At 40.1% G+C, this 22,893-nt stretch overlaps 1 protein-coding gene across 2 annotated transcripts in view; it reads left to right on the top strand.

The window, feature by feature from the left end:
- The window catches only part of si:dkeyp-117b11.1 (B-cell linker protein), a 35,741-nt gene extending 14,752 nt beyond the window's left edge, over nt 1-20,989 (top strand). The window contains exons 5-19 of one of the 2 annotated variants that reach the window (XM_061898357.1): nt 2,923-3,016; nt 3,087-3,157; nt 3,223-3,274; nt 3,355-3,450; nt 8,268-8,296; nt 8,490-8,526; nt 9,848-9,920; nt 12,307-12,337; nt 14,244-14,280; nt 14,369-14,459; nt 16,148-16,185; nt 16,688-16,728; nt 16,803-16,871; nt 18,990-19,148; nt 19,236-20,989. In XM_061898357.1, coding sequence (XP_061754341.1) covers nt 2,923-3,016; nt 3,087-3,157; nt 3,223-3,274; nt 3,355-3,450; nt 8,268-8,296; nt 8,490-8,526; nt 9,848-9,920; nt 12,307-12,337; nt 14,244-14,280; nt 14,369-14,459; nt 16,148-16,185; nt 16,688-16,728; nt 16,803-16,871; nt 18,990-19,148; nt 19,236-19,352 — 1,035 coding nt within the window. In that variant the 3' untranslated portion in view covers nt 19,353-20,989. Of the gene's footprint in view, nt 1-2,922; nt 3,017-3,086; nt 3,158-3,222; nt 3,279-3,354; nt 3,451-8,267; nt 8,297-8,489; nt 8,527-9,847; nt 9,921-12,306; nt 12,338-14,243; nt 14,281-14,368; nt 14,460-16,147; nt 16,186-16,687; nt 16,729-16,802; nt 16,872-18,989; nt 19,149-19,235 lie in introns of both variants that reach the window. The other variant, XM_061898363.1, reaches the window with a different exon arrangement.
- The last annotated feature ends 1,904 nt before the right edge of the window (nt 20,990-22,893 follow it).

Below are 22,893 nucleotides of genomic sequence, written 5' to 3'. Positions count from 1 at the left end.
TCTCGGACCACAGTGACTAAATACCACTTCCCGAACGTTAAAAGTTAAAGTACCACTTATAGTCCCATACAGACTAGGTGCGGTGGAATTACTCTCTGCGGTTGACCCATCCCCTTGTTCCAGCTCTGGGAGGTGAGGGGAGCAGTGAGCAGTAGCATTGGCCACGCTCAGGAATCATTTTGGTGATTTTAAAAAACCCTACTCTTTGTAACTATAGCTTTAGAATCGACCATTCAATCTTTCCCTGACATTATTCTTTTGTTCAGTTTGAGTTTGGTCACCTTTGACCCCTATCTTCTACTCCTACCTGTGGGGGCTTCCTACCAGCTAATGTTTTTATTATAATTTATTTGTTATTTTAGTATCACTCCTAAAATCCAACTCTGCATTCCTGTAGGATTCCAATATCCTGGGGGCAAAAGCCACCATTCTCTGGACAGCTTGTGATGGACATATGCACTTTTGACCTTAGTATCAATCAATCATCAATCAATGTTTATTTATATAGCCCCAAATCACAAATGTCTCAAAGGACTGCACAAATCATTACGACTACAACATCCTCGGAAGAACCCACAAAAGGGCAAGGAAAACTCACACCCAGTGGGCAGGGAGAATTCACATTCAGTGGGACGCCAGCGACAATGCTGACTATGAGAAACCTTGGAGAGGACCTCAGATGTGGGCAACCCCCCCCCTCTAGGGGACCGAAAGCAATGGATGTCGAGCGGGTCCAACATGATACTGTGAAAGTTCAATCCATAGTGGCTCCAAGACAGCAGCGAGAGTCCCGTCCACAGGAAACCATCTGAAGCGGATCAGCAGCGTAGAGATGTCCCCAACCGATACAGGCGAGCGGTCCATCCTGGGTCCCGACGAGCGGTCCATCCTGGGTCTCGACTCTGGACAGTCAGTACTTCATCCATGGTCATCGGACCGGACCCCCTCCACAAGGGAGGGGGGGACATAGGAGAAAGAAAAGAAGCGGCAGATCAACTGGTCTAAAAAGGAGGTCTATTTAAAGGCTAGAGTATACAAATGAGTTTTAAGATGAGACTTAAATGCTTCTACTGAGGTAGCATCTCGAACTGTTACCGGGAGGGCATTCCAGAGTACTGGAGCCCGAACGGAAAACGCTCTATAGCCCGCAGACTTTTTTTGAGCTCTAGGAATCACTAATAAGCCGGAGTCTTTTGAACGCAGATTTCTTGCCGGGACATACGGTACAATACAATCGGCAAGATAGGCTGGAGCTAGACCGTGTAGTATTTTATACGTAAGTAATAAAACCTTAAAGTCACATCTTAAGTGCACAGGAAGCCAGTGCAGGTGAGCCAGTACAGGCGTAATATGATCAAACTTTCTTGTTCTTGTCAAAAGTCTAGCAGCCGCATTTTGTACCAACTGTAATCTTTTAATGCTAGACATGGGGAGACCCGAAAATAATACGTTACAGTAATCGAGACGAGACGTAACAAACGCATGGATAATGATCTCGGCGTCTTTAGTGGACAAAATGGAGCGAATTTTAGCGATATTACGGAGATGAAAGAAGGCCGTTTTAGTAACGCTTTTAATGTGTGACTCAAAGGAGAGAGTTGGGTCGAAGATAATACCCAGATTTTTTACAGAGTCACCTTGTTTTATTATTTGGTTGTCAAATGTTAAAGTTGTATTATTAAATAGAGGTCGGTGTCTAGCAGGACCGATAATCAGCATTTCCGTTTTTTTGGCATTAAGTTGCAAAAAGTTAGCGGACATCCATTGTTTAATTTCATTAAGACACGCTTCCAACTGACTACAGTCCGGCGTGTTGGTCAGCTTTAGGGGCATGTAAAGTTGGGTGTCATCAGCATAACAGTGAAAGCTAGTAGAATAATCCTCTAAAGGATTCTGTGACCAAATACGAAAAAATGCTTGCTCACAATCATATAAATAAATGGCGTGTGGTATAATTCACCTCACAAACTTTAAAGTTTTAGTATTTAAGTATTATTTAGTATTTTAGCCTAACATCGACTAGCATAGCTAGCTGGCTAACATTACAAACTAACGTTCCGAACTAACATGTAATATATAGTGTAACTTATGCAGAAATTGTGCATTCGTCTTTGGCCGTACATGCAATGAGTCAATTGGGACACCACTACCTTAACGAGAAATGTACGGATCAGGCCCACGAATAGGTTTTATCCGGCCCACGGGATGAGTTTGCTAAGTACAAAAATTAACCTGAAATTTTTGAATGAAAGAAACTGCTGTTCTAAATGTGTCCACTGGATGTCGCAATAGCAATTGTTAGTATCTTTGTAGATGATGTTACATATGTACAAAATGAGCAAACTACATAAATAAAATACTGTAATTTGATTTTGATATTTTTTTTTTATCTTAATAGATTGAAAATTAACACCAATGAGTGGATTGATGAACATTATCACATATGTCATTCAGACAGTATAAATAACGACAAATAAATTATTAACCGCAACATCCATCCATCCATTTTCTACCGCTTGTCCCTTTTGGGGTCATGGGGTGGGGGGGTACTGGATCCTATCTCAGCTGCATATGGGTGGTAGGCAGGATACACCCTGGACAAGTCGCCACCTTATCGCAGGGACATCATGTGGTTTATTTTGTACATATGTAGCATCATCTACAAAGATACAAGGAATTGCTATTGTGACATCTAGTGGACACATTTAGAACAGCGCACATGTAAGTATAAAAAAACTCAACAACATCATGATTTTATCATTTCAGAATATGCTTGTTCTATTTTTAAACAAAGAATACAATGTGAAGTTGCCTTTATTTTCAAGTTATCGTGCCATGAGTAGATTTTTCTCCAAGTGGCCCCCGATCTAAAATGAGTTTGACACCCCTGATTTAGTGAGTCATTTTGCATGTGTTCAATGGCAGGAAGAGGAAGGAGACATGTATGAAGCGCCGCCTTGTGGGCGCCCAGCTGTCAACGTCGCACAGAAACAAGTCGAAGAAAACGTTTATATGGGTAAGAGAAATATTACCTAAACGCTCATTAAAATGATTTTTGTGATCTGTTGATGAGTTTAATTTTGCAGAAAGAACAACCAGCTCTTCGATTCCTCAAAGAATGGCCGCACCACCACCGAGGCTCGGCACCAGACCTCAGGTTAATACAGCTCACTGTCCTGGCTGTCTGTTAAAAACCTCATTTGCCTTTCTTCTGATACCCAGAAGCCTCTGCAGCAGCCTAAAGTGTCTGGCGTTGATTCCAACACCAAGAAGCGTGAGTGAGTGTGCAGTTTGCTTTGAAGCATTTCATGTTGTGAACATGTTGCATCCTCTTTGTCTACTCATGTTGATCAGCACCTGAGGTTGACAGAAACGAGAAGCCGGGCAGGAAAAAGATGACACCTCCTCCGGCACCTGCAGCTCTCTTTCTTACATCAGACATGGAGGAAGGTGGAGTATTTTATTTAAAGGGGAACATTATCACAATTTCAGAAGGGTTAAAACCAATAGAAATCAGTTCCCAGTGGCTTATTTTGTTTTTCAAAGTTTTTTTCTAAATTTTACCCATCATGGAATATCCCGAAAAAAGGCTTCAAAGTGCCTGATTTTCGCTTTCTGTAAATCCGCCGTCCATTTTCCTGTGACGTCATCTAGTGACGCCAATACAAACAAACATGGCGGATAGCACAGCAAGATATAGCGACATTAGCTCCGATTCAGACTCGGATTTCAGCGGTTTAAGCGATTCAACAGATTACGCATGTATTGAAACGGATGGTTGGACTATGGAGGCAGATAGCGAAAACGAAATTGAAGAAGAAACTGAAACTATTGAGCGAATAGCTATTGAAGCTATTCGGCGATTGCCTTCCAACCAACGATTGCATCTTTTGACCAGACCACTGGAGCAACTTAAATCCGTCGATTGGTAGGTGTTTGTTTGTCATTAAATGGGGCGGCATGGCGTAGTGGGTAGAGCGGCCGTGCCAGAAACCTGAGGGTTGCAGGTTTGCTTCCCACCTATTGACATCCAAATCGCTGCCGTTGTGTCCTTGGGCAGGACACTTCACCCTTGCCCCCGGTGCCGCTCACACTAGTGAATGAATGGTGAATGAATGATAGGTGGTGGTCGGAGGGGCCGTAGGCGCAAACTGGCAGCCACGCTACCGTCAGTCTACCCCAGGGCAACTGTGGCTACAGATGTAGCTTACCACCACCAGGTGTGAATGAATGATGGGTTCCAACTTCTCTGTGAGCGCTTTGAGTATCTAACAATAGAAAAGCACGATTTAAATCTAATCCATTATCATTATTATTATTATTGTGGGGCGGTATAGCTCAGTTGGTAGAGCGGCCGTGCCAGCAACTTGAGGGTTGCAGGTTCGATCCCCGCTTCCGCCATCCTACTCACTGCCGTTGTGTCCTTGGGCAAGACACTTTACCCACCTGCTCCCAGTGCCACCCACACTGGCTTAAATGTAAAAAAAAAAAATAGATATTGGGTTTCACTATGTAAAGCGCTTTGAGTCACTAGAGAAAAAGCGCTATATAAATACAATTCACTTCACATTATTATTAAATGTGGGTGGAGGGAAAGGCTGGATGCAAATATAGCTACAAATGTACATACAGCCAGCCTATATAGCATGTTAGCATCGATTAGCTGGCAGTCTGATTAGCACATAAGTCAATAACATCAACAAAATTCACCTTTGTGATTTCGTTGACTTTATCTTTGGAAATGCATCTGCTTTGAGTGTCGCAGGATATCAACACGTCCCTCTGTGCCTGTACTGTACATATTTTGTATATATATAGCATTGCCGGTAAAATGTGCAGACCAAACGAGGGACTTTCGCATCTTGTGCAACTTGAATCCGTCAATTGGTATGTGTTTGTTTGGCATTAAATGTGGGTGGATGGAAAGGCTGGATGCAAATATAGCTACAAATAAGGCATAACGATGCAATATGTACATACAGCTAGCCTAAATAGCATGTTAGCATCGATTAGCATGCCGTGCTAATCGATGCACAGTCCATGTAAATCAACTTGAATCCGTCCCTGATCGTGTTGTTACACCCTCCGACAACACACCGACAAGGCATAATGTCTCCAAGGTACGGAAAACAGTCGAAAAAACGGAAAATAACAGAGCTGATTTGACTCGGTGTTTGTAATGTGTTTAAGAAAATGGCGGATTGATTACCTATGTGACGTCACGTTGTGACGTCATCGCTCCGAGTGCGAATAATAGAAAGGCGTTTAATTCGCCAAAATTCACCCAATTACAGTTTGGAAATCGGTTAAAAAAATATATGGTTTTTTTTCTGCAACATCAAGGTAGAAATTGACGCTTACATAGGTCTGGTGATAATGTTCCCTTTTAAAGTTAAAAAATTATTATATGTTAAATATGTACAGTACAGGCCAAATGTTTGGACACACCTTCTCATTTCAGTGTGCTTTCTTTATTTTCATGACTGTTTACATTGTAAATTGTCACTTAAGGCATCAAAACTATGACACCTGTGAAGTGAAAACCATTTCAGGTGACTACCTCTTGTAAGCTCATCGAGAGAATGCCAAGACTGTCATGATCCACGTGGTTTGCGGTCTCATCCGCGGAGTCAGCGGATAAACCGCGGGTCGGGCGGGTGACATGACGAAAAAATAGATTTTAATTAGATTCGGGCGGGTGGCGGTTGAACCATCCTGAAATATTTGATAAACATGGTTCTGGGATCGGTATCCTTTGCCATTCAAAGAGCCATTTAAGACCCGTGTCACAAAGCGAAGAATGACTGCCGGCAGTCACACTGATAATAAGTATTAGGGCGTGCTATCAAGCCATTGACTTTGTCGCCTTCTACAACATGTACGATCTGCATGTCAGTCCAGCAACATGTTGTGTGTGGCTTCCTTAGACACACGCACACGACTGCAAGGCATACTGGGTGACACAGAGTATACTAATGGTTGTGATATAAACAATTTTAACACTCTTAGTAATATGCGCCACGCTGTGAAGCCACACCAAACAAGAATGACAAACACATTTCGGGAGAACATCCTCCCAGTAACACAACATAAATGCAACACAACAAATACCAAGAATCCTTTGTATCCATGACAGTTCCTGACTATTTTATACACCCCACTAGCAGCAAACCGCGCCCCCCCCCCCCTCCCCCGTGCGTCGGTAAGGTGGGCAGGGTTGGGGGCGCGGGGTGTAAAATATATTCAGGCTGTATCACGGATACAAAGGATTCTGGGTATTTGTTGTGTTGCGTTTATGTTGTGTTACTGTGAGGATGTTCTCCCAAAATGTGTTTGTCAATCTTGTTTGGTGTGGCTTCACAGCGTGGCGCATATTAGTAAGTGTTAAAGTTGTTTATATCACAACCATCAGTGTACTCTGTATCACCCAGTATGCCTTTCAATCTTGTACGTGTGATTGCGGAAGCTGCACACAACATATTGCCGGACTATCAATTGGTGTGTACATGTTGTTGAAGGTGTCAAAGGCAATTGCTTCACAGCACGCCCATATTCTTGTCATCAGGATGAATGCCAATTGGATATTCGCGAGAACGTTAGCGGCTCCAATCGTCTTCATTACTCTGTGAAACGGGTTTAAATAGCTCTGTGAGTGGTAAAGGCGGCCGACCTTTGATGTATTTCAGCGGGCGAGTGGCGGGCAGTTGCGGTTCTGATAAAAGGTTGGTTCGGGTGGATGACGGGTGGATGACGACTTTGGTGATGCGGTCACGGATGATATAATTGCCTATCTGTTCATCTAGGTACACTTCAACTGTGAGAGACAGAATGTGACAAAAAAATCCAGTAATTCACATTGTGGAAATTTCTAGGAATGTATTTGTGAATTATGGTGGAAAATAAGTATTTGGTCAACTATTCAAAGCTTTCACTGATGGAAGGAGGTTTTGGCTCAAAATCTCACGATACATGGCCCCATTCATTCTTTCCTTAACACGGATCAATCGTCCTGTCCCCTTAGCAGAAAAACAGCCCCAAAGCATGATGTTTCCACCCCCATGCTTCACAATAGGTGTGGTGTTCTTGTGATGCAACTCGGTACTCTTTTTCCTCCAAACACGACGAGTTGAGTTTATACCAAAAAGTTCTATTTTGGTTTCATCTGCCCACATGACATTTTCCCAATCCTCTGCTGTATCATCCATTTATCCATTTTGGTATAAACTCAACTCGTCGTGTTTGGAGGAAGAAGAATACTGAGTTGCATCCCAAGAACACCAAATCTACTGTGAAGCATGGGGGTGGAAACATCATGCTTTGGGGCTGTTTTTCTGCTAAGGGGACAGGACGATTGATCCGTGTTAAGGAAAGAATGAATGGGGCCATGTATCGTGAGATTTTGAGACAAAACCTCCTTCCATCAGTGAAAGCTTTGAATAGTTGACCAAATACTTATTTTCCACCATAATTTACAAATAAATTCTTTAAAATTCCTACAATGTGAATTCTTGGATTTTTTTTTTTCACATTCTGTCTCTCACAGTTGAAGTGTACCTATGATGACAATTTCAGACCTCTGTCATCATTTTAAGTGGGAGAACTTGCACAATCGGTGGCTGACTAAATACTTTTTTGCCCCACTGTATATTTTTTTAATACATTTCATGTGAGATTCAGTGAAACAGCAGCCATTCTGCGACTGAACCATACAATAATGGTGCCACCTTGTCTCTGGAGATGAATCTAAAGCATTAAAACTAAAAAATACAGATGACTTCAGATTGTTTTCTTTCTTTCTTGCTTTGGCCAAAAATAGAACAAACACATTCTGAAAACATTACAATAAAAATATAGAAAAAAATACCAACAGCGGTCGAGTTCAGGAATGTGCATAGAAATGTGCATAGAAATTTGATTTCTTTTGTATTTTTTTTAATATAAATTAAGAAACGTTTATGACAGGGACCCCATTTTTATGACTTGATGGGGTCCCTGCAACTCCATTTCGAATATTCCTAGCGCCAACACTGATGAACTAGTACGTACAAAACCGCAGCAGGCGGCTGTGGCCTGCGGGCCGGGTCTAATACTAATCAAATATCCCGGGGGCCATAAATAATTAATTTACGGGCCGGATTTTGCCCGCGATCCTTGACTTTGACACCACTGATCTAAAGGGGCAGTTTACTATAAATGTATTGTATGACAATTAATAACATTGTTATATTCCAGTGTGTGAGGGTGTTTGATGTTTTTCTTTGTTTCAGATGTTTATCTCAATCCAAATGAAGAACAGGTAAATGCAATGCATTCCAATGTATATCTACTTTGAATTCTATTGATTTAACCGTGCAGCTTCAAGACAATGCAAACAAAAGACAATTATAACGACCAATTCTTCTACATATAGAGTATGAATAGCCACTCTGTATACTAGAGTGCCATTTACTGTGCTTGCTCTCATCAAACTGTGTGTTCTCATGTTTCAGGGGGATGATGATGACCTCTATTTAGAACCAGCAGCTGGTAGGGTGCATAAATGTGGACGTGATTAAGCTGACGAAATGTTTGCATATTTACAATGAACAATACTCTAGAGCAGGGGTCACCAACGCGGTGCCCGCGGGCACCAGGTAGCCCGTGAGGACCAGATGAGTAGCCTATTGGCCTGTTCTAAAAATAGCTCAAATAGCAGCACTTACCAGTGAGCTGCCTCTATTTTTAAAATGTCATCTATTTACTAGCTAGCTGGTCTCGCTTTGCTCGACATTTTAAATTCTAAGAGAGACAAAACTCAAATAGAATTTGAAAATCCAAGAAAATATTTGAAAGACTTGGTCTTTACTTGTTTAAATAAATGCATTTATTTTTTTACTTTGCTTCCTTTAACTTTCAGAAAGAAAATTTTAGAGAAAAAATACAACCTTAAAAATGAGTTTAGGATTTTTAAACACATATACCTTTTTACCTTTTAAATTCCTTCCTCTTCTATCCTGACAATTTAAATCAATGTTCAAGTATTTTTAATGTTTTATTGTGAAGAATAATAAATAAATTTTAATTTACTTATTCATTTTAGCGTCTGTTTTTTCGACGAAGAATATTTGTGAAATATTTCTTCAAACTTATTATGATTAAAATTTAAAAAAATGATTAGAAAATCTGTAGAATCAAATTTAAATCTTATTTCAAAGTCTTTTGAATTTCTTTTAAAAAATATTGTTCTGGAAAATCCAGAAGAAATAATGATTTGTCTTTGTTAGAAATATAGCTTGGTCCAATTTGTTATATATTTTAACAAAGTGCAGATTGGATTTTAACCTATTTAAAACATGTCATCAAAATTCTAAAATGAATCTCAATCAGGAAAAATTAATAATGAGGTTCCATTAATTTATTTTTTATTTTTTCAAAAAGATTCGAATTAGCTAGCTTTTCTCTTCATTTTTTTTCGGTTGAATTTTGAATTTTAAAGAGTCAAAATTGAAGATAAACTATGTTTCAAAATGTAATTTTAATTTTTTTCCTGTTTTCTCCTCTTTTAAACAGTTCAATCAAGTGTTTTTTCATCATTTATTCTCTACAAAAAAAAAACCTTCCGTAAAAGGAAAAAAATGTACGACGGAGTGACAGACAGAAATAGACATTTTTTTATATATATATATAGATTTATTTATTAAAGGTAAATTGAGCAAACTGGCTATTTCTGGCAATTTATTTAAGTGTGTATCAAACTGGTAGCCCTTCACATTAATCAGTACCCAAGAGGTAGCTCTTGGTTTCAAAAAGGGTTGGTGACCCCTGCTCTAGACAAAACGATTTCATTTTATTCCTTCTTCCCTTTCAGCTTGCCCGCCGGGTCCCCGAGGCCTGATTAGAATTTCTTCATCTACCAAGACGTCACTCACGTCTTCACCCATGTATGTGCCTGTCTACCAGATACTCTAACTGGCCGAAACATTAGGGACACGTGAATAATCTAATACAGGAATTTTGTCTTTACGAATATAATAATGCTCAGTTTTGATTGATACTGTCAGAGAGGTGGTATTCAGTATGTTTATTGTTGTGTCGTACTTTGCGTTGGTGAATAACTGCACCCCTCCCATCTTGCTAAACGGGTTAAATCCATCTGTATTTATGTAAAAATTTTAAATGTCCAATTCCGTCAATGTCGAACCTCGGATTCAGGAGGAACAGTGTGGTTTTCGTCCTGGTCGTGGAACTGTGGACCAGTTCCAGACTCTCGGCAGGGTCCTTGAGGGTGCATGGGAGTTTGGTCTACATGTGCTTTGTGGACTTGGAGAAGGCATTCGACCGTGTCCCTCGGGACTTCCTGAGGGGGGTGCTCAGAGAGAATGGGGTATTGGACTGTCTTTTTGTGCCGGTCCGCTCCCTGTATGATCAGTGTCAGAGTTTGGTCCGCATTGCCGGCAGTAAGTCGGACACGTTTCCAGTGAGGGTTGGACTCCGCCAAGGCTGTCCTTTGTCACCGATTCTGTTCATAACTTTTATGGACAGAATTTCTAGGCGCAGCCAAGGCGTTGAGGGGTTCCGGTTTGGTGGCCACGGGATTAGGTCTCTGCTTTTTGCAGATGATGTAGTCCTGATGGCTTCATCTGGCCAGGATCTTCAGCTCTCACTGGATCGGTTCGCAGCCGAGTGTGAAGCGACCAGAATGAGAATCAGCACCTCCAAGTCCGAGTCCATGGTTCTCGCCCGGAAAAGGGTGGAATGCCATCTCCGGGTTGCGGAGGAGACCCTGCTCCAAGTGGAGGAGTTCAAGTACCTAGGAGTCTTGTTCACGAGTGAGGGAATAGTGGATTGTGAGATCGACAGGTGGATCGGTGCGGCGTCTTCAGTAATACGGACATTGTACCGATCCGTTGTGGTGAAGAAGGAGCTGAGCCGGAAGGCAAAGCTCTCAATTTACCGGTCGATCTACGTTCCCATCCTCACCTGTGGCCATGAGCTTTGGGTCATGACCAAAAGGATAAGATCACGGGTACAAGCGGCAGAAATGAGTTTCCACCGCCGTGTGGTGGGGCTCTCCCTTAGAGATAGGGTGAGAAGCTCTGCCATCCGGGAGGAGCTCCAAGTAAAGCTGCTGCTCCTCCACATCGGGAGGAGCCAGATGAGGTGGTTCGGGCAGCTGGTCAGGATGCCACCCGAACGCCTCCCTAGGGAGGTGTTTAGGGCACGTCCAACCGGTAGGAGGCCACAGGGAAGACCCAGGACGCTTTGGGAAGACTATGTCTCCCGGCTGGCCTGGGAACGCCTCGGGATCCCCCGGGAAGAGCTAGACGAAGTGGCTGGGGAGAGGGAAGTCTGGGCTTCCCTGCTTAGGCTGCTGCCCCCGTGACCTGACCTCGGATAAGCGGAAGAAGATGAATGGATGGATGGAATTTCGTCAATGGATTTGGTATAAGTACCAAATCCACAAAATAGTGTACTGATATGCCAGCATCACATGCCAATACTCCAGGTTGTCTGGCACATAGCTGTGTGTTTATTATATAATGCAATGTGGGGAATAAATGTTTATGTTATTATATCTTTCCATACATACGTTTTTAACACCAACACCATAAGTGCAGCAGTTGAATTATTTTTAATTATTGTTTTATCAATTTGTTTTTATTATTATATTTTTAAATACATATTATATTAATAATTTATTTTGAATGTTATAAATATTATTATATGTAGTATAACTATTTATGTTATGTGTATATTATTAAGCATTGAATTGTTTATTGCTTCAGAAAAAAACAACAAACAATTGGACACATTACTGTGTTTTTTTTTTTATGGCTATTTCAGAAATATTAGAAAAAATGTATATATATTTCAAACTATCTGATTGAGATATCACATAGTTGGATGTATATATCAATTATGTATTTTCAGTAGTAATGTAAATTCATTAAATACATAATATTGCCTTTTGTGATTATATATGCGGCAAAACATGACCATAAATCTGTTGTTTTTTTCTGAGATTATTTCCCGAGTTTTCTCTTCTAAATGTCCCTGTATTCCCTATAATTCACATAAATTGTTGTGACTTTCTACGGACAATTATTTGAAAATTCCAAGAAGTGTGCATGTAAGGTAAAGGGAACTTAACATAATCAGCATTACTGATGCCTCATTTTCAATACAGTTGTTAGAGAATATTGCCTTTTGTTTTAAATCCTATCAAATCTGTTGGTTGTATTATCCAGGGTACATATAATCTTTTTCGATGTAGTGTTTAACATTCCTTGTACATTCAATGGATTTTGACATACTGTCACTATGCAGAATGAAGCCTCCAGTTCCCAGAGCAAAATCTGTAAGTGTCCAGATCCACATTTTCATTTCAACTGGATGTTCTACAGCAGGGGTCACCAACGCGGTGCCCGCGGGCACCAGGTAGCCCGTAAGAACCAGATGAGTAGCCCGCTGGCCTGTTCTAAAAATAGCTCAAATATCAGCACTTACCAGTGAGCTGCCTCTATTTTTTTAAATTGTATTTATTTACTAGCAAGCTGGTCTCGCTTTGCTCGACATTTTTAATTCTAAGAGAGACAAAACTCAAATAGAATTTGAAAATCCAAGAAAATATTTAAAATTCTTGGTCTTAACTTGTTTAAATAAATTCATTAGTTTTTTTTACTTTGCTTCTTATAACTTTCAGAAAGACCATTTTAGAGAAAAAATACAACCTTAAGAATGATTTTAGGATTTTTAAACACATATACCTTTTTACCTTTTAAATTTCTTCCTCTTCTTTCCTGACAATTTAAATCAATGTTCAAGTAAATTATTTTTTTTTATTGTAAAGAATAATAAATACATTTTAATTTAATTCTTCATTTTAGCATCTGTTTTTTTGACGAAGAATATTTGTGAAATATTTCTTCAAACTTATTATGATCAAAATTCCCCAAAAATATTCTGGCAAATCTGGAAAATCTGTAGAATCAAATTTAAATCTTATTTCAAAGTCTTTTGAATTTTTTTTTTAATTTTTGTTCTGGAAAATCAAGAAGAAATATTGATTTGTCTTTGTTAGAAATATAGCTTGGTCTAATTTGTTATATATTCTAACAAAGTGCAGATTGGATTTTAACATCTAAAACATGTCATTAAAATTCTAAAATTAATCTTAATCAGGAAAAAATACTAATGATGTTGCATAAATTATTTTTTACATTTTTTCAGGAGGATTCGAACTAGCTAGTTTTTGTCTTCTTTTTTTCGGTTGAATTTTGAATTTTTAAACACATATACCTTTTTACCTTTTAAATCCCTTCCTCTTCTTTCCTGACAATTTAAATCAATGTTTAAGTATTTTTTTATTGTAAAGAATAATAAATACATTTTAATTTGATTCTTCATTTTAGCTTCTGTTTTTTCGACAAATAATATTTGTGAAATATTTCTTCAAACTTATTATGATTAAAATTCCCCCCAAAATATTCTGGCAATTCTAGAAAATCTGCAGAATCAAATTTAAATCTTATTTCAAAAGTGGATTTGAACCTATTTAAAACATGTCATCAAAATTCTAAAATTAATCTTAATCAGGAAAAATTACTAATGATGTTCCATAAATTATTTAAAAAAAAATTTCAGAAGGATTCGAACTAGCTAGTTTTTGTCTTCTTTTTTTCGGTTGAATTTTGAATTTTAAAGATTGGAAATTGAAGATAAATTTTAATTTTTTTCGTGTTTTCTCCTCTTTTAAACCGTTCAATTAAGTGTTTTTTTCATCATTTATTCTGTACAAAAAACCTTGCGTAGAAGGAAAAAAAATGTACAACAGAATGATGGACAGAAATACCCCTTTTTTTAAATATATTTATCAGTTTCTATTTGTATTTATTGTGAAAAATCATTAAAATTATCAGTGTTTCCACAAAGATAAATATCATTAATTATTAATAATAACATAGAGTTTAAGGTAAATTGAGCAAATTGGCTATTTCTGGCAATTTATTTAAGTGTGTATTAGTAAATTGCACAGTTCAGTACATATTCCGTACAATTGACCACTAAATGGTAACACCCGAATAAGTTTTTCAACTTGTTTAATCAATTCATGGTATCAAACTGGTAGCCCTTTGCATTAATCAGTACCCAAGAAGTAGCTCTTGGTTTCAAAAAGGTTGGTGACCCCTGCTCTACAGTAACTCATCCCCATTCTATACTTAAAGAGTGCACAACTTTGCATTAATTTAATCATTTTTTTTCAGAATTCCTTCCTGCCTTCCTTGATTGAGGTAAAGACAGGTATGAAGCAACATTCCTCTTAGTAACACTTTTGTACTACATCGTAAAGTGTTAACAAGTATATTATCAGCATGTTTTCACATTTCAGCTCCTACTTTTGAAGCAAGAGCTGCCACCTTTCCCTCCAAACCACCCCCAACAATGCCAGGTTTTAAGCCCCCTCTCCCAGCCATGCTAAGGTAGGAAACTTGGTGAACTGTGCGTTTAATTTCATATCGGCTTTATATTCTACAAAACCCAAAACCAGTGACGTAGGCATATTGTGTAATTGGTAAATAAAAACAGAATACAATGATTTGCAAATCCTTTCCAACTCATTTTCAATTGAATAGACTGCAAAGACAAGATATTTAATGTTCGAACCGAGAAGCTTAATTTTTTTTTTTGCAAATAATCATTAACTTAGAATTTATTGGCAGCAACACGTTGCAAAAAAGTTGATACAGGGGCATTTTCACCACTGTGTTATATGGCCTTTCCTTTTAACAACACTCAGTAAACGTTTGGGAACTGAGGAAACCAAATTTTGACGCTTTTCAGGTGGAATTATTTCCCCATTCTTGCTTATGTGGTTCAACGTCCAGGGTCTCCGCTGTCGTATTTTAGGCTTCATTTTACGCCACACATTTTTAATGGGACAGGTCTAGGCTACGGGCAGGCCAGTCTAGTACCCACACTCTTTTACTATGAAGCCATGCTGTTGTAACACGTGGCTTGGCATTGTCTTGCTGAAATAAGCAGGGGCGTTCATGATAACGTTGTTTGAATAACAACATATGTTGCTCCGAAACCTGTATGTACCTTTCAGCATTAATGGTGCCTTCACAGATGTGTATGTTGCCCATGCCCTGGGCACTAATACACCCCCATACCATCACAGATCCTGGCTTTTGAACTTTGCACCTATAACAGTCCGGATGTTTTTTTCCTCTTTGTTCCGAGGACATGACATCCACAGCTACCAAAAATAACTTGAAATGTAGATTCGTCAGCCCACCGAACACTTTTCCGCTTTGCATCAGTCCATCTTCGATGAGCTCAGACCCAGCGAAACCGACTGCGTTAACGGGTGTTGTTGATGAATTGCTTTCGCTTTGCATAGTAGAGTTTTAACTTGCACTTACAGATGTAGCGACCAACTGTAGTTACTGACAGTGGTTTTCTAAAGTGTTCCTGAGCCCATGTGGTGATATCCTTTACACACTGATGTCGCTTTTTGATGCAGTACCGCCTGAGGGATTGAAGGTCCGTAATATCATCGCTTACGTGCAGTGATTTCTCCAGATTTTCTGTACCTTTTGATGATATTACTGACGACAGATGGTGAAATCCCCAAATTCCTTGCAATAGCGCATTGAGAAATGTTGTTCTTAAACTGTCGGACAATTCGCTCACACATTTGTTCACAAAGTGGTGACCCTGGCCCCATCCTTGTTTGCGAATGACTGAGCATTTCATGGAAGCTGCTTTTATACCCAATCATGGCACCCACCTGTTCCCAATTAGCCTCTTCAACTGCGGGATGCTCCAAATAAGTGTTTTGATGAGCATTCCTCAACTTTCTCAGTTTTTTTTGCCTCTTGTGCCAGCTTTTTTGAAACATGTTGCAAGCATCAAATTCCAAATGAGCTAATATTCCCCAAAAATAACAAAGTTGTCCAGTTCGGGCATTAAGTATTTTGTCTTTGCAGTCCATTCAATTGAAAATAGGTTGAAAAGGATTTGCAAATCAGTGTATTTTTTATTCATTTACGATTTACATAACGTGCCAACTTCACTGGTTTCGGGGTTTGTATTTATTGTACTTTATTAGAGTATTTACGCTAAAAACTGCATGTTATTTTTAACATTCCTGTCTGCATTCTAGCCCTCTAAATCCTCGCTTAACGGATATGAAGCATGCAAGTAAGCACAATTATTTTATTAACACTGCTACTTATGATAGTACAGTATTTAGCTGTTTTTAATACCCAGATTTATAATAACGCAGTGCAACGTTTGGAACAGTGATTCTCGTTGACTTTAAATGATTCAGATTTTTTTTTACACACATTTTCCAAATGTTCCCAGAATAATGTAAAGTTTATGTTTTGCAAACTTACATCAAAAGCACAGAAAATGTGTTTAGTATTTACTAACATTTGCATACATCATACAGCATAAGTTAACTATTGTGTTTATGTCTAATAAAACTAAATGTATTCTTCATTCAACCTTTAATGACACCAAACAGAGGAAAGCGGACTTTCCAATGAGTTACTGTAAATGTACTGTTTATCACCACACATTTTCTCTTTGGAATCACGCACATCCACACCACATATATGTGTGTATATCTTTAATACAAATCTATAAATACAAATGAATGAAGTATTGCATATTGACATTTTTTTCTCTCTATTTTGAGCTTTTGGTGGAGCAAGAGTAACTGAAGGGACAGAGAATGAGGTAAAGAAAGAAAATAAATTGCTGTGCAAAATAGGAGGCATATACTGTATGTTTATATTGCTATTATACAATAGGATCCAGTGTGGTTTGCAGGAAATTGTGACAGGAAGACAGCAGAGGATCTCTTGTTGAGAATCAATACGGTACGACTTTATATACAGTCATCCAAATTCTTACATTAAGCTTACTAAATGTAACCATGTTTTGATTTAAATGATTCAACACAAATAGCTGGCAATGCATGCAAATACAAACCCCATTTCCATATGAGTTGAGAAATTGTGTTAGATGTAAATATAAACGGAATACAATGATTTGCAAATCCATTTCAACCCATATTTCCAGTTGAATATGCTACAAAGACAACATATTTGATGTTCAAACTGATAAACATTTTTTTTGTGCAAATAATCATTAACTTTAGAATTTGATGCCAGCAACACGTAACAAAGACGTAAGAAAAGATGCCAATAAATACTGATAAAGTTGAGGAATGCTCATCAAACACTTAAACATTACAGGTGTGCAGGCTAATTGGGAACAGGTGGGTGCCATGATTGGGTTTAAAAGCAGCTTCCATGAAATGCTAAGTAATTCACAAACAAGGATGGGGTGAGGGTCACCAATTTGTAAGCAATTTTTTGAACGGTTTTAGAACAACATTTCTCAACGAGCTATTGCAAAGAATTTAGGGATTTTACCATCTACGGTCCGTAAAATCATCAAAAAGTTCAGAGAATCTGGAGAAATCACAGCACGTAAGCGATGATATTCCAGACGTTTGATCCCTCAGGCGGTACTGCATCAAAAACCGACATCAGTGTGTAAAGGATATCACCACATGGGCTCAGGAATACTTCATAAAACCACAGTCAGTAACTACAGTTGGTTGCTACATCTGTAAGTGCAAGTTAAAACTCTGCTGTGCAAAGCAAAACCCATTCATCAACAACACCAAGGAACGCCGCTGGCTTTGCTGGGCCTGAGCTGATCTAAGATGGACTGATGCAAAGTGGAAAGGTGTTCTGGGGTCTGACGAGTCCACATTTCAAATTATATTTGGAATCAGAGGATGTGGTGTCCTCCGGAACAAAGAGGAAAATAACCTTCCAGATTGTTATAGGTGCAAAGTTCAAAAGCCAGCATCTGTGATGGTATGGGGGTGTATTAGTGCCCAAGGCATGGGTAACTTACACATCTGTGAAGGCACCATTAATGCTGAATGGTCCATACAGGTTTTGGAGCAACATATGTTGTCATATAAGCAACGTTATCATGGACGCCCCTGCTTATTTCAGCAAGACAATGCCAACAGCGTGGTTTCGTAGTATAAGAGTGTGGGTACTTTCCTGGCCCGCCTGCAGTCCAGACCTGTCTCCCATCGAAAATGTGTGGCGCATTATGAAGCGTAAAATACGACAGCGGAGACTCCGTACTGTTGGACGACTGAAGCTCTACATAAAACACGAATGGGAAAGAATTCCGCTTTCAAAGCTTCAAAATTAGTTTCCTCAGTTCCTAAACGTTTATTGAGTGTTGTTAAAAGAAAAGGTTATGTAACAAAGGGGTGAAAATGCTCTTTCCCAACTACTTTGGCACATATTGCAGCCTGGAAATTCAAAAGTTATTTATTATTAGCAAAAAAAAATAAAGTTTATGAGTTTGAACATCAAATATGTTTTCTTTGTAGTGCATTCAACTTATTATGGGTTGAAAAGGATTTACAAATCATTGTATTCCGTTTATATTTACACAATTTCCCAACTCTTATGGAAACGGGGTTTATGCTTTACAGTGCCATCCATCCATCCTTTTTCTACCGCTTATTCCCTTTTGGGTCGAGGGGTGCGCTGGTGATCATGTCCAAATTGGGTAATCAGTCGACTATTAGGCGTGAGCAACATTGTTATCAAACATTGCATAATCCTATTGGGCATGGAATTCACAGAGTCACGTTGGAATTCTCTTAACAAACTACAGCTCCCTAGAATTGGCAGCGCTCATGCAGCCCCAGCCCATGATGCTAACACCACTATGCTTGACTATATGGCAACTTAAGGGACAATTACCTTGCATGCTCACTTGTGTTGAATAGTTGTGTGTTTAGTAATTATCGGGCAAAGTTCATTTGCACTTCTACAAAAATGTAGAATTTCTAAAGTAATGTCCCTTGAGAAGATGGGAGGGTTGTCCTCACTTATGAGCAATGTTTTGTTGTTGTCATTACTTATTAACTGTCCTAAATGGTGTACCTGTTATAGGACGGCACTTTCCTCATCAGACACAGCTCGGGCCAGACAGCCCGCCAACCTTTCACCCTTGCTGTGCTCTACCAGCAGAAGGTTTACAATGTTCCCATCCGCTTCCTGGAGGAGATGCAAGGTTTTGCTCTGGGAAAAGAGGGCAAGAAAAGCGAAGAGGTACGCTTGGAGAATTAAATAGGCCCTGGAAATATAACTTCTAAATAGAGCACTCTTAGAGATGACTGCAACTCTCCGCTCTTCCAGGTTTTCCGCAGCCTGGATGAGATGGTGATGCACCACAAGGTGTACCAGCTCTATCTGATAGACAGCAAGAGCCAAGCCAAACACGCTGTTTTTTTAACTCACTCTGCACGCCCTTAGAGCCTACAGTTTCATTCTTGCACTTAAAGGGGAACATTATCACCAGACCTATGTAAGCGTCAATATATACCTTGATGTTGCAGAAAAAAGACCATATGTTTTTTTAACCGATTTTCGAACTCTAAAAGGGTGAATTTGGTGATTTAAACGCCTTTCAATTGTTCACTGTCGAAGCGATGATCTTTCACCAGTGACATTACAATGGGAAGCCATTTTCTCAAACACATAACACACACAAGTCAAATCAGCCGTTATGTTTTGTTTTTTCGACTGTTTTCCGTACCTCGGAGACATCATGCCTCGTCAGTGTGTTGTCGGAGGGTGTAACAACACGATCAGGGACGGATTCAAGTTGACTTACATGGAATGTGCATCGATTAGCACGGCTTGCTAATCGATGCTAACATGCTATTTAGGCTAGCTGTACGTACATATTGCATCGTTATGCCTCATTTGTAGCTATATGTGCATCCAGCCTTTCCCTCCACCCACATTTAATGCCAAACAAACACATACCAATCGACGGATTCAAGTTGCACCAGTGTCAAAAGATGGGAAAGTCCCTCGTTTGTTCTGCACATTTTACCGACGACAGCAATGTGACAGAGATGTGTGGATATCCTGCGACACTCAAAGCAGATGCATTTCCAACGATAAAGTCAACGAAATCACAAAGGTGAATTTTGTTGATGTTATTGACTTATGTGCTAATCACACATATTTGGTCACGGCATGACTGCAAGCTAATCAATGCTAACATGCTATTTAGGCTAGCTGTATGTACATTTGTAGCTATATTTGCATCAAGCCTTTCCTTCCATCCACATTTAATGCCAAACATACACTTACCAATCGACGGATTTAAGTTGCTCCAGTGGTCAAAAGATGCAATCGTTGGTTAGAAGGCGATCCCCGAATAGCTTCAATAGCTATTCGCTCAATAGCTTCATTTTTTTTCTTCAATTTCGTTTTCGCTATCTGCCTCCACACTCCAACCATCCGTTTCAACACATGCGTAATTTGTTGAATCACTTAAGCCGCTGAAATCCGAGTCTGAATCCAAGCTAATGTTGCTATATCGTTCTGTGCTATCCACCATGTTTGTTTGTATTGGCGTCACTATGTGACGTCACAGGAAAATGAACGGGTGGATTTACAGATAGCGAAAATCAGGCACTTTAAAGCCTTTTTTCGGGATATTCCGTGATGGGTAAAATTTTGAAAAAAACTTCGAAAAATAAAACAACCCACTGGGAATTGATTTTTATTGGTTTTAACCCTTCTGAATCTGTGATAATGTTCCCCTTTAAAGTTTCTGCAGAATCTACAGGCAATCAGATGACTTGTCACGTGAAAGCTGCTAACCAGGAGACATCAATCTGAGCTCACAGGCTATATTATGAGGTACTCAAACACAAGATAATCACATTAAGAACCAGAAATGTTTGCAAAAAAAATCTGGTTTTGCAAAGATAGCTTGTCTCTTGCATTGAATATCTTTGGATTGTTCCTGCAGGTGTTCCTAAAGAAGTGTATGTAATTGCACTATTTTTGTAACAGTGCTTGACAAACTATTATGCAGTGGATTTCTTCACAACTACAGTTACAAAAACACTAATAAACATTGTTGAATTGTCCATGTTGTTCGTTCTACATCGGGGTGTCCAAACTTTTTCCACAGAGGGTTGCACACTGAAAAGACAAATATGTGAGGGCCATTTTGTTTTTGATTTTTTATTTTATAAAAGAAAAATGATGAAAACGGACATCATATATACTTAAAGACAATAGTCCCAGCTATGTGTAATTAAAGTTAAAGTACCAATGATTGTCACACACACACAAAGTGTGGCGAAATTGTGGGTGACAAAGTATATAATAATTACTGGGTTTTTTTAGACATTATGTTGTGGGCCTCTCCTGTAAGAGTAGAATAATTATAACAAGAATTGTCGCAGCCTGTTCCTCCAATGGGCTCACCACTCATGGGATGGGCCATAAAGATCGGGTGCATTGTGAGCTGGACGGCAGGTGAAGGCAGGGCACTTGGCGGTACGATCTTTGGCTACATGAGCTAGCTCTTGGGATGGAGAACGTCACCTCCCTGGGAAGGAAGCAGCGAGAGCTGGTGCTCAAGGTGAAGAAATTCCGGCTAAATATAGTCAGACTCACCTCGACGCACAGCAAGGGCTCTGGAACCAGTTCTCTCGAGAGGGGCTGGACCCTCTTCCACTCTGGCATTGCACGCAGTGAGTGGCGATGGGCTTGGGTAGCAATTCTTGTTGCCCCCCCGGCTCAAAGCCTGCACGATGGACTTTAACCCAGTAGACGAGATGGTAGCTTCCGTCCGCCTTCGGGTGGGGGGACAGGTTCTGACTGTTTGTTCTTACGCGCCGAACAGCAGCTCACAGTACCCACCTTTTTTGGATTCCCTTGAGGGAGTACTGGAGAGTGCTCCCTCGGGTGATCCCCTTCTTCTGCTGGGGGACTTCGACGCTCATGTTGGCAACGACAGTGAAACCAGGGGAGGCGTGATTGGGAAGAATAGCCGCCCCGGATCTGAACCCGAGTAGTGTTTTGTTATTGGACTTTTGTGCTCCTCAGGGATTGTCCACAACAAACACCATGTTCAAACATAAGTGTCCATACAGTATGTGCACTTGGCGCCAGAACACCCTCGGCCGCAGTTCTATGATCGACTTTGTACTTCTGTCATCGAATTTGCGGTCTCATGTTTTGGACACTCGGGTGAAGAGAGGGGGAGAGCTTTCTACCGATCACCACCTGGTGGTGAGCTGGCTCCGATGGTGGGGTAGGATGTTAAACAGCCTCTGGGACTCCAGAGACAGCAGAGGCAGCAGACAGGTACCAACAGGTCAAGCAGTGTGTGGCTTCAGCGGTCGCGCAGGCAAAAACTCCTACATGGGAGGAGTTTGGGGAAGCCATGTAAAATTACTTCCGGACAGTTTCGAAGCAATTCTGGACCACCAAGCAATGCACATGGACAGTGCACTGTCAACACGGTGTATGGTGAGGATGGTGTTCTGCTGACCTCTACTGCGGCTGTTGTGGATCGGTGGAGGGAATTTTTCGAAGACCTCCTCAATCCCACCAACACGTTTTCCTATGAGGAAGCAGTGCCTAGGAAATCTGTTGTGGGCTCTCCTATTTCTGGGGCTGAGGTTGCTGAGATAGTTAAAAAGCTCCGCTGTGGCAAGGCCCCAGGGGTGGATGAGACCCACACAGAGTTCCTTAAGGCTCTGGATGCTGTGGGGCTGTCTTGGTTGACAAGACTCTGCAACATTGCATGGACATTGGCGGCAGTACCTCTGGATTGGCAGACCGGGGTGGTGGTTCTTCTCTTTAAGAAGGGGAATCGGAGCGTGTGTTCCAACTACTGTGGGATCACACTCCTCAGCCTTCCCGGTAAGGTCTATTCATGTGTACTGGAGAGGAGGCTATGCCAGATAGTGAAACCTCGATTCAGGAAGAACAGTGTGGTTTTTGTCCTGGTCGTGGAACGTTAAACCAGCTCTATACT

Source organism: Nerophis ophidion, linkage group LG01 (assembly GCF_033978795.1).
Source record: "Nerophis ophidion isolate RoL-2023_Sa linkage group LG01, RoL_Noph_v1.0, whole genome shotgun sequence".
Taxonomy (NCBI): Eukaryota; Metazoa; Chordata; class Actinopteri; order Syngnathiformes; family Syngnathidae; genus Nerophis; species Nerophis ophidion.
Note: the sequence above shows the minus strand (reverse complement) of the source record. Positions and strands in the feature narration are given on the sequence as shown.